Raw genomic sequence first — 20,429 nt, forward strand, 5'->3', positions numbered from 1 at the left:
TCAGCCACTAAACACATGGCGCGAGTGCACACAACACATGGCACGAGTGCACAAGGGAATGCTCCCAGGAAAGGAAATTAGATATCTGAAACTTAACCTCGTTTAGCCCAAGAAGAGTTTTAGTTTAGAATGTTACTGAAAAATGTTCAGGTTCACCATTTGGAAGGTTAATGCCAGGAATAGTCAAGCAGTCTCAAATAAGTGATTGGGACAATTTGATGGAATACTAGACAAATTGGGCACTGCAGATTTGAGGCAATTAAAAATTGGTTTGCACCTTCAATGGCATTTGACACCATGAGGTTTGAATGAGTTTACATTCAATATATGTGGCAGGAGTGACTTGGCTGAACAGATAATGGCATGGTACTCTCCATAACTAAAGAGAGAGGGATTAAGTCTTGGTGTTAGCCAGGCCCCTGGACCAGATTTAGAGGAGGTATCAGAGGTTTGCTTTGGACTACACTCCAGGGAGACTAGTGCAGATTGAGATCTTACTCTCTAGTCACCAGACGACAGGCCTGACATGCTCCAGGCTCAAGTGTGAACATATATGGCAGGTAAAAGAAAAGGACAGTACCAGTTCAGTAACTACTAACTTTGAGTTTAGCCCATTAATAGGGATAAAGTTAGTTATTTTTTTAGTTTATTTTTCACTGTACAATAAAATATAGGTGTTCTTCACTTTGTACTGTTTATTCAAATATTACATGTTAGATAAGCCAGTTTGTTGACTTACAGGTGGCTTCAGACTGCCTTCCATTCCATCTTATCAAAAAATAAAAGGCATGTAATAACATGCGAGAGAAAGTCAGACCCAGCACAGATGGCAAGGGCCTATTTGTTATAATCCCCGGATCCTATTATTGAATGACAAGATAGTGGGTTGTAAGATCATAGGGAACAGGATACCCACCGATGGGAGTGTCCATTAGGCACTGAAACTAAGAGAAAATCTGCCATAGACATCAAATTAACACAATTTTCACAGACGAAGGCAGTTGTCCTGATTATAATCTTTTACACTAGTATGTCACAGCAGGTACTGCAACCAAGCAGCAGCCACATCACCTGTCTGTTTCCTGCGCATCAGATTCCCAATTGCTGCACCAAGGTGCACACCTGCGCTGCTTAGAGGGAACACTGTCTGCAGCCAGCTCTTTGAGAACCCTAGGATGTAGGCTATCAAATCCAGGGTGATATGTAGGCTTTTAGTCACATTAAATTCTCCAGTGCATTTTCTTCACTAATATAAATTACTTTAAGTAGATTGAAATTATTTCTGCTAGTTGCAGAGTACAGGACTGGGGGAATCATAGATTAAAAATTAGAGCCAGACCTTTCAGGAGTGAAATTAGGAAACATTTTTTTCCAAGCAAAAAGCAGAAGTTTGGAACCCTCTTTCACAATTGGCAATTGATGCTAGATCAATTGTTAATTTTAAAACTGAAATTGATCAGATTTTTGTCAACTTAAGGGACATGGGGTAAAAACAGGTGTATGGTGTTAGGTCGTAGATCTCCCATGATTGCTCTGAATGGTGGAGCATGCTTGAAGGGGAAAATGCCTACTGCTGTCCCTGTGTTCCTCTTTTAGACCTTTGATTTCCCACTGTTTTGGGAATGTTCTTTGTGCCTTCTACTGTGAAGACAGACACAAACTATTTGTTTAACATCTTTACCATTTCCTTAATCCCCACACACCTTTCTTCTAAAGCCTTCAATCCACATCTAACTTCACTACTCTCTTCCTTTTTACATACCTATAGCAGCTCTTACAGATGGATTTTATATTTTTTTTGCTAATTTACTTTTTATATTCAATTTTCTCTCCCTTTATCAATTTTTGGGCTGCTTTCTAATACTCTCCTAATCCTCAGGATTTTTATTCTTCTTGACAATATTAAAGTCTTTTATTTTAACATAATACCAATCTTAGCCTCTGGTGTTATCCAAAGATGGACCTCTTTCACTGTGCAGTCTTTATTTCTCAATGGAATGCATATTCCTTGACAATAAAATATTTCTTGAAACGTTCACCATTTATCTAGCAACATATCATTTAATCTAATTTCATAATCTACTTTAGCCAACTCATCACCTCATACTTATGTAATTGGCTTTATTTAAGACTCTACTTAAGTCTCAAATTCAATGTGAAATTTTATGATCCCTTACTATGAGATTGCTAATTAACCCTGTTTCATCATACAAGACAAGATCGACAAGATCAGTCTCTTCTCTGGTTGGTTCCATAGGTGTTATTCCAAGAAACTGTTCTGCATGCATTCCATGTCTAATCCTCCAAACTACTTTTGCCAATTTGATTTGTTCAGCCTATATAAAGTTCCCAGACAATTATTGTATAACCCTTGCTACAAGCAGCTCTTATTTTTTGATTAATACTCTGCCCAACGCTGTAACAAGGGGCCTATAAATGACTCCCACCAGTGTTCTTGCATCTTGTTATTTCTTATCTCTACCCATACAGATTCCATTTTCTGTTATTCTGAGTCAAATCCTTCCTCACTTCAGTCCTTATGTCATCCTTTAATTATCAGGACTGCACCGCCCCCCACTTTCTATTTTGTCTGGCTTTTTGAATAGTTAAAGACCTTGGAATCATTTAACTGCCAACCTTGGTGACCATGCAACCACACCTCTGTAATGGTTAATAGATCAAACCACTTCTCTCTATATGTGCCATTAATTTGTTTATCTTCTTATGAATGCTTCGTGCACTCAGATATAGTGACGTTAATTAGACCACACTATGACCTTGACTTTGATCTTAAAATTGATAAAATTTACCCAGGTCTGAACCCTCCCACTCTTCTAGTTTAAAGGCATATTTTCTGCCCTAATTATTCAACTTGCCAGGAGACTGATCCCGGCATGGTTTAAGTGGAGCCCGAGCCAGTCCAATAGCCCCCTCATTCCCCAGTACTAGCGCCAGTGACAGCAGGGGGCAGTGGGGGTTGAGGTGGGGGCGGGGGGAGATGAGAAGCGAGGGGGAGGTGGGAATGGCAAACAGAAAGAGGGGCAGTGAAGGGATGGACACAGAAAATGGGTGGGAGAGGAAGAGGGGCGAGAGGAAGAGGGGCGAGAGGAAGAGGGGCGAGAGGAAGAGGGGCGAGAGGAAGAGGGGCGAGAGGAAGAGGGGCGAGAGGAAGAGGGGCGAGAGGAAGAGGGGCGAGAGGAAGAGGGGCGAGAGGAAGAGGGGCGAGAGGAAGAGGGGCGAGAGGAAGAGGGGCGAGAGGAAGAGGGGCGAGAGGAAGAGGGGCGTAAGAGGATGGAGGACGGGCGGCCAGAGAGAGGGGCGAGGGGACGGGCAGCCAGAGAGAGGGGCGAGGGGACGGGCAGCCAGAGAGAGGGGCGAGGGGACGGGCAGCCAGAGAGAGGGGCGAGGGGACGGGCAGCCAGAGAGAGGGGCGAGGGGACGGGCAGCCAGAGAGAGGGGCGAGGGGACGGGCAGCCAGAGAGAGGGGCGAGGGGACGGGCAGCCAGAGAGAGGGGCGAGGGGACGGGCAGCCAGAGAGAGGGGCGAGGGGACGGGCAGCCAGAGAGAGGGGCGAGGGGACGGGCAGCCAGAGAGAGGGGCGAGGGGACGGGCAGCCAGAGAGAGGGGCGAGGGGACGGGCAGCCAGAGAGAGGGGCGAGGGGACGGGCAGCCAGAGAGAGGGGCGAGGGGACGGGCAGCCAGAGAGAGGGGCGAGGGGACGGGCAGCCAGAGAGAGGGGCGAGGGGACGGGCAGCCAGAGAGAGGGGCGAGGGGACGGGCAGCCAGAGAGAGGGGCGAGGGGACGGGCAGCCAGAGAGAGGGGCGAGGGGACGGGCAGCCAGAGAGAGGGGCGAGGGGACGGGCAGCCAGAGAGAGGGGCGAGGGGACGGGCAGCCAGAGAGAGGGGCGAGGGGACGGGCAGCCAGAGAGAGGGGCGAGGGGACGGGCAGCCAGAGAGAGGGGCGAGGGGACGGGCAGCCAGAGAGAGGGGCGAGGGGACGGGCAGCCAGAGAGAGGGGGAGAGGATGGGCGGACAGAGAGAGGGGGAGAGGATGGGCGGACAGAGAGAGGGGCGAGAGGATGGGCGGACAGAGAGAGGGGGAGAGGATGGGCGGACAGAGAGAGGGGGAGAGGATGGGCGGACAGAGAGAGGGGGAGAGGATGGGCGGGCAGAGAGAGGGGGAGAGGATGGGCGGGCAGAGAGAGGGGAAGAGGAACACGGAGCAGAGAGAGGGGTGTGTGGATAAGGGGAGTGGGAGAGAGAAAATGAATGAGGGATAGCAACAGTAGAGGGACTGCAGCTAAGTGTTGGTATTTTATGTAGACATTGCACCATCTGGAGTTAGTATTACAGCTTTTCATGTTGGAGTTCCTCAATTACCAATATTAATAATGTTTATTAGAAGCTGTCAGCAATTCAGCAGTTAAAGTTCAGCTGAAAGTCATTCCATTCTGTTCAATGCTACCAGTTTCCCCCCCCCACCCCCGCCCAGTGCTTACAGCTGCCGCTCCTTCTGTTCCATTTCTCTCTGCAGAGTTTCCATTTTGTTTTCCAGTTCACGCTTGAACTTGTCACTCCCCTTCTCCGCTGTATCCTGATCCTTCTCTGCTTGTTGCAATCTGGTGCAAGTTAAATCAATTCTGGGTAAAACTGATGCTCACATCAGGGGTGAAGGGTGGAAAATAGAACAAAAAGACAAAAGAAGCAAACAACATGACGCAAACATCAGCAAATTAAACAGCAGGGAATGAGCCCAGCTCAACAAACTCAACCAAGATGCAGACACCAGGTTTTCTGATTTACAATTTTAATGACTCCTTGATGAAATAACAACCATAAAGTGTTTTCCAGCAGATCCAACAGAGCGGCGTTACTGCTGATCCAACAGAGCGGCGTTACTGCTGATCCAACAGAGCGGCGTTACTGCTGATCCAACAGAGCGGCGTTACTGCTGATCCAACAGAGCGGCGTTACTGCTGATCCAACAGAGCGGCGTTACTGCTGATCCAACAGAGCGGCGTTACTGCTGATCCAACAGAGCGGCGTTACTGCTGATCCAACAGAGCGGCGTTACTGCTGATCCAACAGAGCGGCGTTACTGCTGATCCAACAGAGCGGCGTTACTGCTGATCCAACAGAGCGGCGTTACTGCTGATCCAACAGAGCGGCGTTACTGCTGATCCAACAGAGCGGCGTTACTGCTGATCCAACAGAGCGGCGTTACTGCTGATCCAACAGAGCGGCGTTACTGCTGATCCAACAGAGCGGCGTTACTGCTGATCCAACAGAGCGGCGTTACTGCTGATCCAACAGAGCGGCGTTACTGCTGATCCAACAGAGCGGCGTTACTGCTGATCCAACAGAGCGGCGTTACTGCTGATCCAACAAAGGTTGGATAGTCAGATAATAGCACTGAAATCACAAGCGGTGTTAAAACTAACCAGGAAATGACAACATACAGCTAGCTCCATCCTACACATACACTCAGGAAAGGAAATATCAAGCTCCTTATCACAGATTCTGACATTGCAAGGAATTTCAATATTATAGAAATGCCCACAGCCGTGAACACTCAAACATGTCTAAACTTTCTCAGTACTGTGTTTTAAGTTAAAGTGCTGGACAGCTACAGAAATTCTGAGGCAAGTGCATTTTACCACCAGCACCACCATCTTTCCAGACCACACCTTGGGATCCTGACACATGCACGTTATTAAATCCCAGCCGACCTCAGTGGACTCCTTTATGGGGTGTGGTTCACAGGCGCAAATCCCAGTTGTACATCACCATGCATTACAACTATATGGGGCAGCTCCTCACAGAACCCAGGCTGGGAGTTGAAGCAGGAGTCCTACCCCCAAAAAAATACAAGCAACAGTATGGATTGCTGGGAGAGGATGAGTGGAGTGAGAGGGGTGGAGCAAGAGGGCAGAGGGGGGAGTGGGAGCGTGTGCACGAAGGTGAGGAGGGGGAGCGGGAGGGTGGAGCGAGGGTGCAGGGGGGAGTGAGAGGGGACAGGATGGAGGAAGCACAAGGGTGGGACAGGGGAGCGAGAGGGTACTGACCAGGAATAGTACAAATATCTGAGGAATGGAAGGGGGGAGGGGGGAAAGAGAGAGATTGAGAAGGGAAGAGAAAGAGAAAAAGAGACACCATGAACAGTAGATATCGGAGAGAGAAATATGCAGTGAATATACAATGAATGTACATTCCACGGAGAAATAAAAACTGCACAAGGAAAATGATTCATTTATGGCTATCTAAAGAAGCTAAGGATAGTACTAGATTAAAGGAAGAGTATAATATTGCCATAAAAGAGTAAGCCTGAGGATTGGGAGTTTTAGAATCAGCAAAGGATGGCCAAAAAAATAAAATGATCCAGTAGGATAATACAGAATGAGAATAAATTATTAAGAAATTTAAAAACAAATTGTAAGAGCATCTTCAAGTATTAACAAAGAACAAAGTAGTCAAAGTAACTTAGAGGCTGAAACAGGAAAAATTATAATGGGGAATAAGGAAACTGCAAAGACCTTAAATATTTTGTATCTGACTTCACAGAATAAGAAAAAAAAAATCAGAAATCATGGGGAGCAAGGGTCTAATGTGAACAAGGAACATAATGTAATTAATATTAGTAAAGAAAAAAATACTGCAAAAATTAATGGGACTAAAAGTCAACAAATCACCTAGACCTGATAGCCTGGAGTTCTAAAACAGGTCGTACTGGTTGTCATCTTGCAAAATTATGCAACAGTTCCAGGGGTGTGGAAGGTAACAAATGCAACACTGCTAATCAGGAAAGCAGGCAGGAAGAAAATGGATCTACAGATCAGGAAAATGCTGGAATCCATTAGTAAGGAAGTGGTAACAAAGCACTTAGAAATCATAACATTAGGCAGAGTCGACATAGTTCTGTGAAAGGGAAATAGAATTTCACAGATCTATTAAAAGTGTTGAGGAGGGTAGCAGGTTAGATAGAAGGGAAGCCAATAGATGTATGTTTGGATTTTCAAAAGGTATTCAATAAGTTGCCAAGGTTGTTACACAAGGCTTATTGGCTGGCAGCAATATGTTAGCATGAATAGAGTTTCACTTGCAATGGTTTCTCCTCCTCCTCTCACACCTTTACCTCTGGTTTCCCCATAAATTTATCCTTGATCTCCTCCCATTTCTCATCCACATGCTGCCCCCTGGCATCATCATCCAAAAGCACAGCGTTAGTTTTCACATGCATGCTGACAACATCCAGATTTACCTCACCACCACCTCTCTTGACTCCTCCACTGTTGCTAAACTTCCAGATTGCTTATCCGACATTCAGTGTTGGATGAGCAGAAATTTCCTCCAATTAAATATTGGGAAGACTGGAGGCATCATCTTCAGTCTCCGCTCCAAATTCTGTTCCCTAGCAACTGACTCCATCCTCTCCAAAGTAACTGTCTGAGGCTAAACTAAGCTGTTCACAACTGTAATGTTATATTTGAACAGAGGTGAGCTTCCGACCATATATCTGTGCCATCAATAAGACCACCTATTTCCACCTGTAACATCACCTGACTTTGCCAGTCCGAGTTCATTGGCTGCCAATGGGGATTCTAATTCCCATCCGCGCCTTTGTTACCGTTAGACTTGATTAATCCAATGCACTCTCTCTCAGTCACCCACATTCTAGCCTCCATAAGCCTGAGGTTATCCAAAACTCTGCTGACCAAACCCCATTCCACTATCTCCCCTGTACTTGCTGACCTACATTAGCACCCGGTCAAGCAACTCCTTGGTTTTAAAATTCTCATCCTTGTTTTCAAATCCCTCTGTGGCCTCACCCCTCCCTATCTCTGTAATATCCTCCAGCCTCACGCTCCTAACCCTACGAGATCTCTGCACTCCTCTAATTCTGGCCACTTGCGGTTCCCTGATCTTAATTGCTTTATTATTTGTGGCCGTGCTTTCAGTTTCCTGGGCCCTATGTTTTGGAATTCCTTCCCTACACCTTTCCGCCTCTCCACCTCTCCACCCTTTAAGACGCTCCTCATTGACCAAGCTTTTGGCAATCTGCCCCAATATCTCCTTTTGTGGCTCGGTATCCAATATTGCTTTATAACGCTCCTGTGCACGGCCTTAGACATTTATTATTTTAAAGGCAGTTAAACAAAAACAAGTTGGTGTTATTTTGAATTAAGGGCAGAACAAAGAGTAGGAATAAACGGCTCATTTTTGGGTTTTGCTGGATGTATCTACCGGGGTGCTACAAGTTATTTACAATCTACATCAATGACTTAGATGAAAAGCCCAAGAGTAATCCATCTAAGTTTGCTAATGATACAAAGCCAGGTGGGAAAGCATGTGAGAGCCTGAAAAGGGATATGGGGGTAATGAGAGGTTATTTTAGTAGGAATAATTGAAAAACAATACTTTTAAATGGTGAAAAGCCACTGGTGTTCAGAGGAATTTGCCAGTCCTTTTACATGAAACAGAAAGTTAACAAACAGGTATGGCAAAAGATTAGAAAGGCAAATAACATGTTGGCCTTTATTGAAAGTAGGTTGGAGTCCAAGAGTAAGGAAGCCTTTCTGCAATTGTAAAGGTCTTTTGGAAGAACACACCTGGAGTACTGTGTACAGTTTTGGTCTCTGAACATAAGGAAAGATGTACTTGCCCTAGAGGGGGTGTAACAAAGGTTCACTAGATTGATTCCTGGGATAAAAGGGTCGTACAGAGATTGAGTAACATGGGCTAATGCTCCCTGAAGTTTAGAAAAATGAGGCGTGATGTCATTAAAAAATAAAAGATTGAGGAGGTTTACAGAATAAGGCCAGATGGTGGGGTGTGGGAGAGAGGGGGTGTGGGAGAGAGAGGGGGGGCAGGGGTGAGAGAAGGAGGAAGGGGGGAGAGAAGGAGGAAGAAGGGGGGAGAGAGAGAGTGGGAGGGAGGGCTGCACAGGATGGGGGTAGGTTGCGCTGCATGGGCCGGGGAGGGGGGGCGCAGGCCGGAACGTTTCACGGGCCGGGGAGGAGGGCAAGTGTCTCACAGGAGCATGGACAGGAGAGGCAGATAGAAGGATCAGCAGACAAATGAGGCAGATGAATTCAATGAATATTTGGAAGAATATTCTGTCCCTTCATCATCTGGACTCTAATCTGGACATAATCTCCACCAAACACGCTCTAAGATTACATCCTCAGTTTTGCATCTCAGGTCAAATGGACAGGGATTAAGTTATAAAGAAATTCTAAATATTATTCTCTCTACCAACACACTTCAAACAAGAGATTGCAACAGTTCGTGTTTGATCCAATAAATCTTTGTCACTTAATGAGGTCACGAAATGGGACAAATAGGGAGAAGCAAATAGGCAGAAAAAGAAAAGTGGAAAATAAAAATAAAAGGGGAAGAAAGAAAGAGATGTTAATAGCAGTGACATTTCTAAACACTGTAGCAGCAATGTACCTCAATACAATGAGTATGATAGGAATAGATGGGAGGGGAGGAGGTTATACAACACATGTAGATGAGGTGGTAACTGTGAGCTCTGTTCTGTAGTCAGGAACCTCCTACAAGTTCCCAATATACAGACCAGAGAAACTCCCCATTGGGACCCCACCTAACACTGCTAAATGTTTCATTTCTACTGTCTACTGTTGATCTGTATCAAAGTCTTCAGCCTGCAACCAGAGGGATAATCAGTTGGCCGGATTCCTTGTACCCCAATAGCTGTCTTCTGGTACTCAGTGTGAGAGTGCAGATGGTGTGTGTGACCAAACTATTCCATCATGAGTGTCTGTAAATTTGATCCCACTCACACTTGATACCCAATTCTGGAAGCGGAAGATACTGAAACTACATTAAGTAGTCAGAATCAGAGATTAAAAACAATGCTGGAAAAACTCGACAGGTCTGGCAGCATCTGTGGAGAGCTGAACAGAGTTAATGTTTTGAGTTGAATATGACTTCTTCAGGACTCAGTTTCTCTCTACAGTTGCTACCCAGCTTTGTTTGCAGCAGCGTTAAGCTAGGTTATCAGGTAGACAAATGACAAATAATCTCAGCACTCCAGAGATGGGGAAAAATAAATCAGCCCAAGGATCCTGCTCCTGATAGTTTGAGACCTTTAAATCTAGCATGCCAAGCAAGGGCAAGAGTGGTACCAGGCTCACGCTGTCAAAGGTGATGCATGGAGAATAACTATATGGGCGAAGGACAGGAGCCAGGTGTCTGTCAAACTGTTTCCCAGCAAGGCTCGAGCAGCAGGGGAGGAAATTTACTGGGATGTTTTACCTTTGCTCCATCCGTTTCATTGCAGCTGTAACTTGGTTGGTTTTCTCCTCCAGTCGACTCATCATCTCACTTTTCTGTTTCAAACCATCTTCAGAACCCTAGATTCCAAAGAAACAATGCAATGTTGTACAGAATATGGTGGTAATGGAATTCATCAGTCACCGAGCTCTTAGGACTAAAGTAGTCAGAAAAGTAGAAACAATTCCTTGGATTGGGGTATTGTCCTATGAGGAAGGATTAAATAGACTGGGCCTTTATTTTCTGGAGTTTAGAAAATGAGAGGTGATCTCATTCAAACATACAAAATTCTTAAAGGGATCTACAGGGTAGATGCAAGAAGGAAGTCTCTCCTGGCTTGGGGGGGGGCGGGGGTCCTAGATCCAGGGGAAACATCTCAGAATAAGGGGCAGGGCATTTAGGACTGAGATGAGGAATTTCTTCACTCAGAGGGTGGTGAATCTTTGGAATTCTCCACCCGAGAGGGTGTGGAGGCTCAGTCATTGAGTATGTTCATGATTGAGATCAATAGATTTCTACATATTAAAAACATCAAGGGATACAGGGAAAATGCAGGAAAAGTGTTGAAGTTGAAGACCAGCAATGATCTCATTGAATGGCAGAGCAGGCACGGGGGGCTGAATCTCCATAGCCAGGCAATCTTGTAAGTGATGTTGGGGTGGGGACGGGGGCACGCGCGCCGGAGGGGGTGGAAAACAGTGGAATGCACAAGTGGAAAAGGTAGTAAGAATAATAGTTCAAAAACAGATAAAAGGAAGAAAGTAGAGAAACAGGCAGAGAGGTAAAGGGAAATTAAAAGATGTGAAGTAATTAAAGCAGAAGAGAGAAATAGGAGACAAAAAAAGAGTAAAACATTAGAACAGAAGGACAAGTTAAGGTGCGTGGCCAAAATAAGTTCTCTATACGGAGTATAAAGAGGGCAAATAAAGAAAGACATACATTTATATAGTAGTTTTCATGACCACTGGGCATCCAAAAGCACTTTACAGCCAATGAAGTAGCTTAATAAAAGGGACAATAGCAACATGAATAGGAAATTGGTTGCGCGACAGGAAACAGAGATTAGTGGTGAATGGTTGTTTCTCTGACTGAAGGAAAGTTTGTAGGAGAGTTCCCCAGGGGTCAGTGTCAGGACCCCTGCTCTTGCTGATGTATATTAATGACCTAGACCATGGTGTACAGGGCTGTTTCAAAATTTGTGGATGATATGAAACATGGAAGCATTATGAACTGTGTGGCAGGATAGTGTTAAAACTTCAAAAGAATATAGACAGGTTAGTGGAATTGGAAGGCGAGTATCAGGTGAAATTAATGCATGACATGGTGGTGGGGGTCGGGGACGGGGGTTGCAGTGTGCTTGTGTACTGGTAATATCACCGATCTAGTAGTGCAGAGGCCCAGACTAATGCTCTGGGGACACAGGTTTCAATCCCACCACGGTAGCTGGTGGAACTTAAATTTAATTAATAAATCTGGAATTAAAAGCTAGTCTCAGCAATAGTGACCATGAAACCACTGTAAATTGTTGCAAAAACCCATCTGGTTCACAATGTTCTTTAGGGAAGGAAATTTGCCATCCTTACCTGGTCTGGTCTACATATAAGAGACCCACATTGCTGTTACATGTGTGACTCTTATATGCACTCAAATAGCCTAGTAAGCCACTCAGTTGTATCAAAACCGCTAAGGGTCACCCGGCATCGACCTAGACACTGGAAACGACAACGGTAAACCCAGCCCTGTCAACCCTGCAAAGTCCTCCTTTCTAACATCTGGGAGCTTGTGCCAAAATTGGGAGAGCTGTCTCACAGACCGTTCAAACAGCAGCCTGACATAATCATATTCAGAGTCATAGCTTCCAGATAATGTTCCAGACACCACCATCACCATCCCTGGTGGTAATACCATGCTGATGAATCAGTACTCCTCCAAGTTGAATACCACTTGGGGGAAGCACTGAGGGTAACAAGGGCACAGAATGCATTCTGGGCGGGGGACATCAATGTTCAGAGTGTGGCTCAGTAGCACCACTACTGGCTGAGCTCTAAAGGACATGGCTGCTAGACTGGGTCTACGGCAGGTGATGAGGGAACCAACAAGGGGGAAAAACCTACTCGATCTCGTCCTCATCAATCTACCTGTCGCAGATGCATCTGTTCATGACAGTATCAGTAGGAGTGACCACCGCACAGTCATTGTGGAGACGATGTCCCAGCTTCACATTGAGAACACCCTCCATCGTGCTGTGTGGCACTACCACTGTGCTAAATGAGATAGATTTCAAACAGATTTGCAACTCAAAACTGGGCATCCATGAGGTGCTGTGAGCCATCAGCAGCAGAGGAATTGTATACAACCTCGTGGCATGGCATATCCCCCACTCCACCATTACCATCAAGCCGGGAAATCAACTCTAGTTCAAAGAAGAGTGCAGGAGGGCATGACAGGAGCAATACCAAGCATACCCAAAATTGAGGTGTCAACCTGATGAAGCTACAACACAAGACTACTTGCATAACAAAGAGCAAAGGCAGCAAGCAATAAACAGAGCTAAGTGTTTCCACAACCAATGGATCAGATCTAAGCTCTGTAGTCCTGCCACATCCAGTCATGAATGGTGGTGGACAATTAAACAACTAACTGGAGGAAGCAGCTCCAAAAATATCCCCATCCTCAATGATGGAGGAGCCTGGTACATTAGTGTACAAGATAAGGCTGGAGCATTTGCAACAATCTTCAGCCAGAAGTGCCAAGTGGATGATCCATCTCGGCCTCCCCTTGTGGGCTCCAGATGCCAGTCTTCAGCCAATTTGATTCACTCCACATGATACCAAGAAACAGCTGAAGGCACTGGACACTGCAAAGGTTATGGGCCCTGACAACATTCCGGCAATAGTACCGAAGACTTGTGCTCCAGAACTAGCTACGCCCCGAGCCCAGCTGTTCCAGTACACTGGCATCAACCTGGCAATGTGGAAAATTGTCCAGGTATGTCCTGTCCACAAAAAGCAGGACAAATCCAACCCAGTCAATTGCCACCCCAGCAGTCTACTCTCTTCCATCAGCAAAGTGATGGAAGGGGTCATCGACAGTGCTATCAAGCTGCACTTACTCAGTAATAACCTGCTCACTGACACTCAATTTTGGGTCTGTCAGGGCCACTCAGCACCCAAACTCGTTACAGCTTTGATCCAAACATGGACAAAAGAGCTGAACTCAAGACATGAAGTGAGAGTGACTGCCCTTGACATCAAGGCAGCATTTGACCAAGTGTGGCATTAAGGAGCAAAATTGGAGTCAATGGGAATTGGGGGGAAAGCTCTCCACTGGTTGGAGGCATACTTAGCACAAAGGGAGATGGTTGCGGCTGTTGGGGACCAATCATCTCAGTCCCAGTACACCACTTCAGGAGTTCCTTAGGGCAGTGTACTAGGCCCAACCACCTTCAACTGCTTCATCAATGACTTTCTTTCCATTATAAGGCGAGAGGCAGGAATGATCAGCACCATTCATAACTCCTCAGATACAGAAGCTGTCCATACCTTTATACAAGAAGACCTGCAGAACATCTTATTCAGGCTTGAGCTGGTAAGTAGGAAGTAACATTCACACTACACAAGTGCCAGTGAATGACCATCTCCAACAAGAAGGAATCCAACCATCTCCCTTTGACACTCAGTAGCATGAGCATTACTGAATCCCCCACTATCAACATCCTGGGAGTTACCATTGACCAGAACTGTACTAGCCATATAAATACTGTGGCCACAAGAGCAGGTCAGGGGCTGGGAAGTCTGCAGTGAGTAACTCATTTCCTCACTCCTCAAAACCTGTCCACCATCTACAAGGCACAAGTCAGGAGTGTGATGGAATACTCTGCACTTGCCTGGATGAGTACAGCTCCAACAATACTTAAGAAGCTCAACACCATCCAGGACAAAGCAGTCTGCTTGATTGGCACCACATCCACCACCTTCAACATCCATTCCCCTCCACCACTGACACACAGTGACAACAGTCTGTACCCTCTGCCAAATGCACTGCAGCAACTCACCAAGGGTCCTTCGACAGCACCATCAAAACCCATGGCCTCTACTCCCTAGGAGCACAAGGACAGCAAATGCATGGGAACACCCCCACCTGTAGGTTCCCCTCCAAGCCACACACCATCCTGACTTGGAACTATATTACTGCTCCTTCGCTGTAGCTAGGTCAAAATCCTGGAACTCCATTCCTAACAGCACTGTGGGTGTAACTACATCACATGGATTGCAGCGGTTCAAGAAGGCAGCTCACCACCATCTTTGCAACAGCAATTAGGGATGGGTAATAAATGCTGGCTAGCCAGCAACACCCACATCCTGTGAAAGAATTTTAAAAAGTGTGAAGTGATTAATTTTGGTAGGAAGAATGTAGAGGGGCAATTTAAAATAAAGGTACAATTCTAAAAGGGTTGCAGGAGGAGAGGGACCTGAGGGCATATGTGCATAAATCATTGAAGGTGACAGGATAGGTTGAAAGAGCACTTAATAAAGCAAATGGCATTTTCCCTGATGTCAGGCTAACAGGTCTGCAGTTCCCAGTTTTCTCTCTCCCTCTTTTGTTAAATAGTAGGGTTACATTTGCAACCCCCCTATCTGCAGGAACCATTCCAGAATCTATAGAATTTTGGAAGATGACCACCAATATATCCACTATTTCTACAGTCACCTTTTTCAACAGTTTGGGATGGAGATCATCAGGTCCAGGGAATTTATCAAGTTTCAGTCCCATTAATTTCTCCAGTACTACTTTTCACAGAATCATAGAATTTTAACAGCACAGGAGGCTATTCAGCCCATCGTGTCTGCACTGGCTCTCCAAATAAGCATTATGACCTAGTGCCATTGGCCTGCCTTTTCCCCATACTCTTGCATGTTGTTTCTATTCAAATATTCATCTAATGTCCTCTTGTATGCCTTGATTGAACCTGCCTCCACCACACTTCCAGGCAGTGCATTCCAGACCCGAATCACTCGTTGTGTGAAAAAGTTTTTTCTCATGTCACATTTGCTTCTTATGCAAATCACTTTAAATCTGCGCCCTCTCGTTCTTGATCCCTTTACGAGCGGGAACAGCTTCTCCCTAACTACTCTGTCCAGCCCCACATGATTTTGAACATCTCTATCAAATCTCCTCTTAGCCGCCTTCTCTCCAAGAACATTCCCAACCTCTTCAATCTATCTTCGTAACTGAAGTTTCTCATCCCTGGAACCATTCTTGTAAACCTCTTTTGCGCTCTCTCCAATGTGTTCACATCCTTCCTATACTGTGGCACCCAGAACTGTACACAATACTCCAGCTGAGGTCTAAATAGTGCCTCACATAAATTCAGCATAACCTCCTTGCTCTTGTACTCTATGCCTCTATTAATAAAGCCCAGGATACTGTGCATTTTATTAACTGCTCTCTCTACCTGTACTTGCACCTTCAATAATTTATGCACATATACACCCAAGTCTTTCTGCCCCTGCACTTCTTAAAATTACACACCTTATTTTATACTGTTTGTCCATGTTCTTCCTACCAAAATGCATAGCCTCACAGTTCTCCACACTGAACTTCTTCATCTATCACCTATCTGCCCACTCCAACTTGTCTATGTCCTTTTGAAGTTCTACACTGTCCTCTTCACAGTTTACAACACTCCCAAGCTTTGTATCATCTGCAAACTTTGAAATTGTCCCCTGCACACCAAGATCTAGATCATTAACAAAAACAAAAATACCTGGAAAAACTCAGCAGGTCTGGCAGCATCTGCAGAGAGGAACACAGTTAACGTTTCGAGTCCGAATGACCCTTCAACAGAACTAAGTAAAAATAGAGAGGTGAAATATTTCCCTTTTATTCCATGAACAATAACTTTTCTCACAAGTCTGTTGTGTGGCACTGTATCAAATGCCTTTTGAAAGTCCATGTACACCACATCAACAGTATTACCCTCATCGACCTTTTCTGTTGCCTCTTCAACAAACTCCAGCATGTTAGTTAAACATGATTTCCCCTTTTGAAATCCATGCTGACTCTTCCTTATTAACCCATATTTTTCCATATGATTACTAATTCTATCCCAAATAATTGTTTCTAGAATCTTGCCCACTGAAATTAAACTGACTGGTCTGTCATTGCTGGGCTTATCCTCACAACCTTTTTTGAACAAGGGCGTAACATTTACAATTCTCCAGTCCTCTGGCACCTCCCTCCGAGTCTAGGGAAGATTGAAAGTTATTGCCAGTGCCCCTGCAGTTTCTACTCTCACTTCTTTCAATATCCTTGGATGCATCTCATCCGGTCCCGGTGCTTTGTCAACTTTAAGTACCGGCAGCCTATTCAACACTTCCTCCTTATCAATTTTGAACCCTACTAGTGACAGAGTTTCCTAATCTGTCACCATGGCCTGCGTAGCATCTGCCTCCTTGGTAAAGATGGATGCAAAGTATTCATTTAATACCTCAGCCATGGCCCCTGCGTCCATATGTAAGCTCTTTTTTAGGTCCCTAATCGGCCCTACTCCTTTTACCACCCTTTGCTGTTTATACGCCTATAGAAGACTTTGGGGTTCCCCTTTATGTTGGTTGCCAGTCTTCTCTCATAATCCCTCTTCAATTCTCTAATATGCTTTTTCACCTCCCCAACAGTGTGTCTTTTCTTGTTGGATTGGGCACATACTGCAGAAAGTTTTCCTGAACACAATCTAGGAACTTTTGCCTCTCTCCGTCCTTTACACTAGCACTGTCCCAGTCTATATTCGGGTAATTAAAGTCCCCCATTATAACTACTGTATAATGCTTGCATCTCTCTACAATTTCCCTTCAAATTTGCCCTTCTACGTCCTTCCCACTAGTTGGCGGTCCATAGACTACACCGAGCAATGTAATTGCACCCTTTTTGTTCCTTAGCTCTAACCAAACTAAATTCTGTCCTTGAACCCCCAGGACATCCTCTTTCTCCAGCACTGCAATGCTCTCCTTAACCAATACCGCCACCTCTTCTCCTTTTCCTATCTTTTCTGAACACCTTGTACCTAGGAATATTTAACACCCAGTTCTGCCCTTCCTTGAGCCAGGTCTCTGTTATTGCCACAACATCATATTTCCACATGGCAATCTGCGGTTGTAACTCCCCAATTTTATTTACCATACTCCTTGCATTCATATACCCATGCATAGTAACCCTGATTTAGATTTTGTTACTTTCTCCCTCACCTCAACTTCACTTATTAACTTACTATTCTTTATACTAGTGCTACCTGTCCCTCTCAGTAATTTGCGCACCCTGATGTTCCTCTCCAATATTTTCTCTTGGTTCCCACACCCTTGCCGAGTTAATTTAAAGGCCTTTCAACAGCACTAATTTCTAATTTTTTTCAGTCCCTCATTATCATTAGTCCCTTGGTCCTCTGGTATTTCTGAAAGGTTTTTTGTATCTTCTGTGAAGACAGACACAAAATATTTGTTTAGTTTCTCTGCTATTTCCTTATTCCTCATTAAAAGTTCTCCTGTCTGCTTGTAATGGGCCCACATTTGTCTTTGCTAATCTTTTCGTTTTTACATACCTCTAGAAGCTTTTACGGTCCATTTTATGTTTCTCGTTGTTTACTTTCATATTCTATTTTCTCTTTCCTTTATCAGTTTCTTGGTTCTCCTATGCTAAACTCAAAGAGAGAGAATATAACATGCTGCAAGCAGGCAGACCTTATGGATAGAATTAAAAAACAGAAAAGGATTTAAGACTGTAGTGGGAGTTGTGTATAGGCTTTATGGTAGTAGCTCTGAAGGAGCAGATTGTATAAATGTTTAGATTAGACATGTAGGGTGGTTTTGATGGGGGATTTTAACTTTCATACAGATTGAGATAAGCAGACTAGCACAGGCCAGAAAAGCAGTGAATTTCTTGAGTGTGTCTGAGATAGCTTTCAGCAACAATAGGTCCTAGAACTAACGATGGGACAGGCCATATCTGAATTAGTAACAGAAAGGAATTAAATTTAGTTTACAGCCTAATGGCGAGTGAAAATTTATAAAATAGTGAATATAATTCGATGAAGAGCAACATAGCGTTTGAAAGAGAGAAATGTGAAACAGCTACAAAGATTCAAGATTCAGGCTGACTTCAATGAATATTGTCAATGAAAATAAGGAAATGGAGGACATGCTGAATCAGTTTCAGTATTGCATCAGTATGTACAGTAAAGAAGAAGTCAGCATACCAGACATCCCAAAGAAACTATTATTAAATCAGGGACAGAAGTTCACCAAAATTAAAGAAAGACAGATAACAGTAGTGGAGAAATTAATGGCATTATCGAGATAAAACCCCCCAGATGGTTTAACAGAAGTAAGAAAGAACATTACTGACGGCCTAACTATAATCTTCCAAAGTTCTCTTGATTCTGAATTCAATCCTTTAAATTGATCAGAAAGGTGACAGAAGGAAAGCAAGGAATTGTAGGCTAGCTAGCCTAACAACTGATGCTGCAAATTTGCTCGAGCCTATAACTAGGGATAGACTGACTGAACATCTTGAAAGTTTTTAGTTGATCAGAGGGATTCGGTGTGGATTTGTAAAAGGGTAGGTGATGCCTGACTGATCAGGTTGAATTTTTTGAAGAGGTGACTAAAATAGTGGAAAAGGCAATGTCTGTTGATGTGATTTACATGAACTTGCAGAGGCATTTGATAAAGTCTCTCACAAGGGACTGCTACCTAAAGTTAAAGCTCATGGAATCAAAGGCAAATTATTGACCTGGTTTGGAAATTAAATTCAAGCAGAGTGTTAGGGTAATGAGCAGGTACTCTAATTGGCAGCATATGCCTCGTGGTGATCCGCAAGGATCTGTATTGGGCCTCAACTGCTCACTGCATTAATTGACTACTTAAACAATGGGATAGAAAGACACAAATCTAAATTTGCTGACAACACAAATATAAACATATTGATAGATTAAGTGAATGAGAAAATCTGTCACAAATGGATTTCAATGTAGGTAAATTTGAGCTCATCCTGTTGGGCTTAAAGTATAGAACAGGATACTTTCTAAATGGTGAAAAACTAGAAACAGTGGAGGTCCAAAGAGGCAGGGGCTCCAGGTACAACAGGTATATAGGTCATTAAAACGTCATGAACAGGTACAGAAAATAATTTAAAATTTTAATTGATTGCTGGCCTTTATATCTGGAGCAATAGAGTACAAGGGGGTAGGGGTCATGCAACAGCTATACAAAACCCTAGTTAGACTGAATCTGGAATTACTGTGAGCAGTTCAGGGTACCGCATCTTAGGAAGCATATACTGGCCTTGGAGGGAGAGCAGTGTAGATTTACCAGAATGATACTGGGACTCCAAGGCTTAAATTACAAAGCGAGATAAACAAACTAAGGTTATATTTCCTAGAGTTTAGACAGTTAAGGGGAGATTTTATTTAAACTTTCAAGGTTTTAAGGGGAAAAGATAAGGTAGATAAAGAGACACTATTCCTGCCAGTGGGGAGTCCAGGACCAAGGAGCATATCCAAAAAATTAAAGCCAGACTTTTCAGGAGTGAAATTAGGAAACACTTCATGCAATGAGTGATAGAAGTATGGAACTCTCGAACACGAACAGCGATATATAGCTAGATCAGCTGTTAATTTTAAATCCGATATTGATAGATTTTTGTTAGCCCAATGTATTATTAAGGGATATGGGTCAAAGAAGGGTATATGGAGGTAAATTCAAAACTAAGTTGAAGAAACATTATTTCAGTGAGTGAGATGTTTTGTTTTTTCTTTATTCTCACATGGGATGAGAGCATCGCTGACGAGGTCAGCACTTGTTACCCATCCCTAATTGCCTTTGAACTGAGTTTTTTGTTAGGTCGTTTCAGAGGTCATTTTAAGAGTCAATCACATTGCTGTGGGTCTGAAGTCACGCGTAGGCCGGCCAGGCAAGGATGGCAGATTTCCTTCCCTGAAGGACATTAGTGAACCAGATGGGTTTTTACAACAATCAATGATAGTTTCATAGTCACCATCACATTTTTATATACCAGATTTATTAACGGAATTTAATTTGATGGGAATGTGGTGGAATTTGAAGCCATGTCCCCAGGGCAT

General features: G+C 44.2%; 1 protein-coding gene across 2 annotated transcripts in view; it reads right to left on the reverse strand.

Annotated features, from left to right (window-relative positions):
* The window catches only part of rufy2 (RUN and FYVE domain containing 2), a 91,362-nt gene that overhangs the window by 26,807 nt on the left and 44,126 nt on the right, over positions 1-20,429 (reverse strand). For both annotated transcript variants that reach the window (XM_078565831.1, XM_078565830.1), the window contains 2 exons: positions 10,280-10,377; positions 4,501-4,620 (listed from right to left, as the gene is read on the reverse strand). In XM_078565831.1, coding sequence (XP_078421957.1) covers positions 4,501-4,620; positions 10,280-10,377 — 218 coding nt within the window. The remainder of the gene's footprint in view (positions 1-4,500; positions 4,621-10,279; positions 10,378-20,429) is intronic.

The sequence above is a fragment of the Cetorhinus maximus genome, chromosome 20, assembly GCF_964194155.1.
Source record: "Cetorhinus maximus chromosome 20, sCetMax3.hap1.1, whole genome shotgun sequence".
Taxonomy (NCBI): domain Eukaryota; kingdom Metazoa; phylum Chordata; class Chondrichthyes; order Lamniformes; family Cetorhinidae; genus Cetorhinus; species Cetorhinus maximus.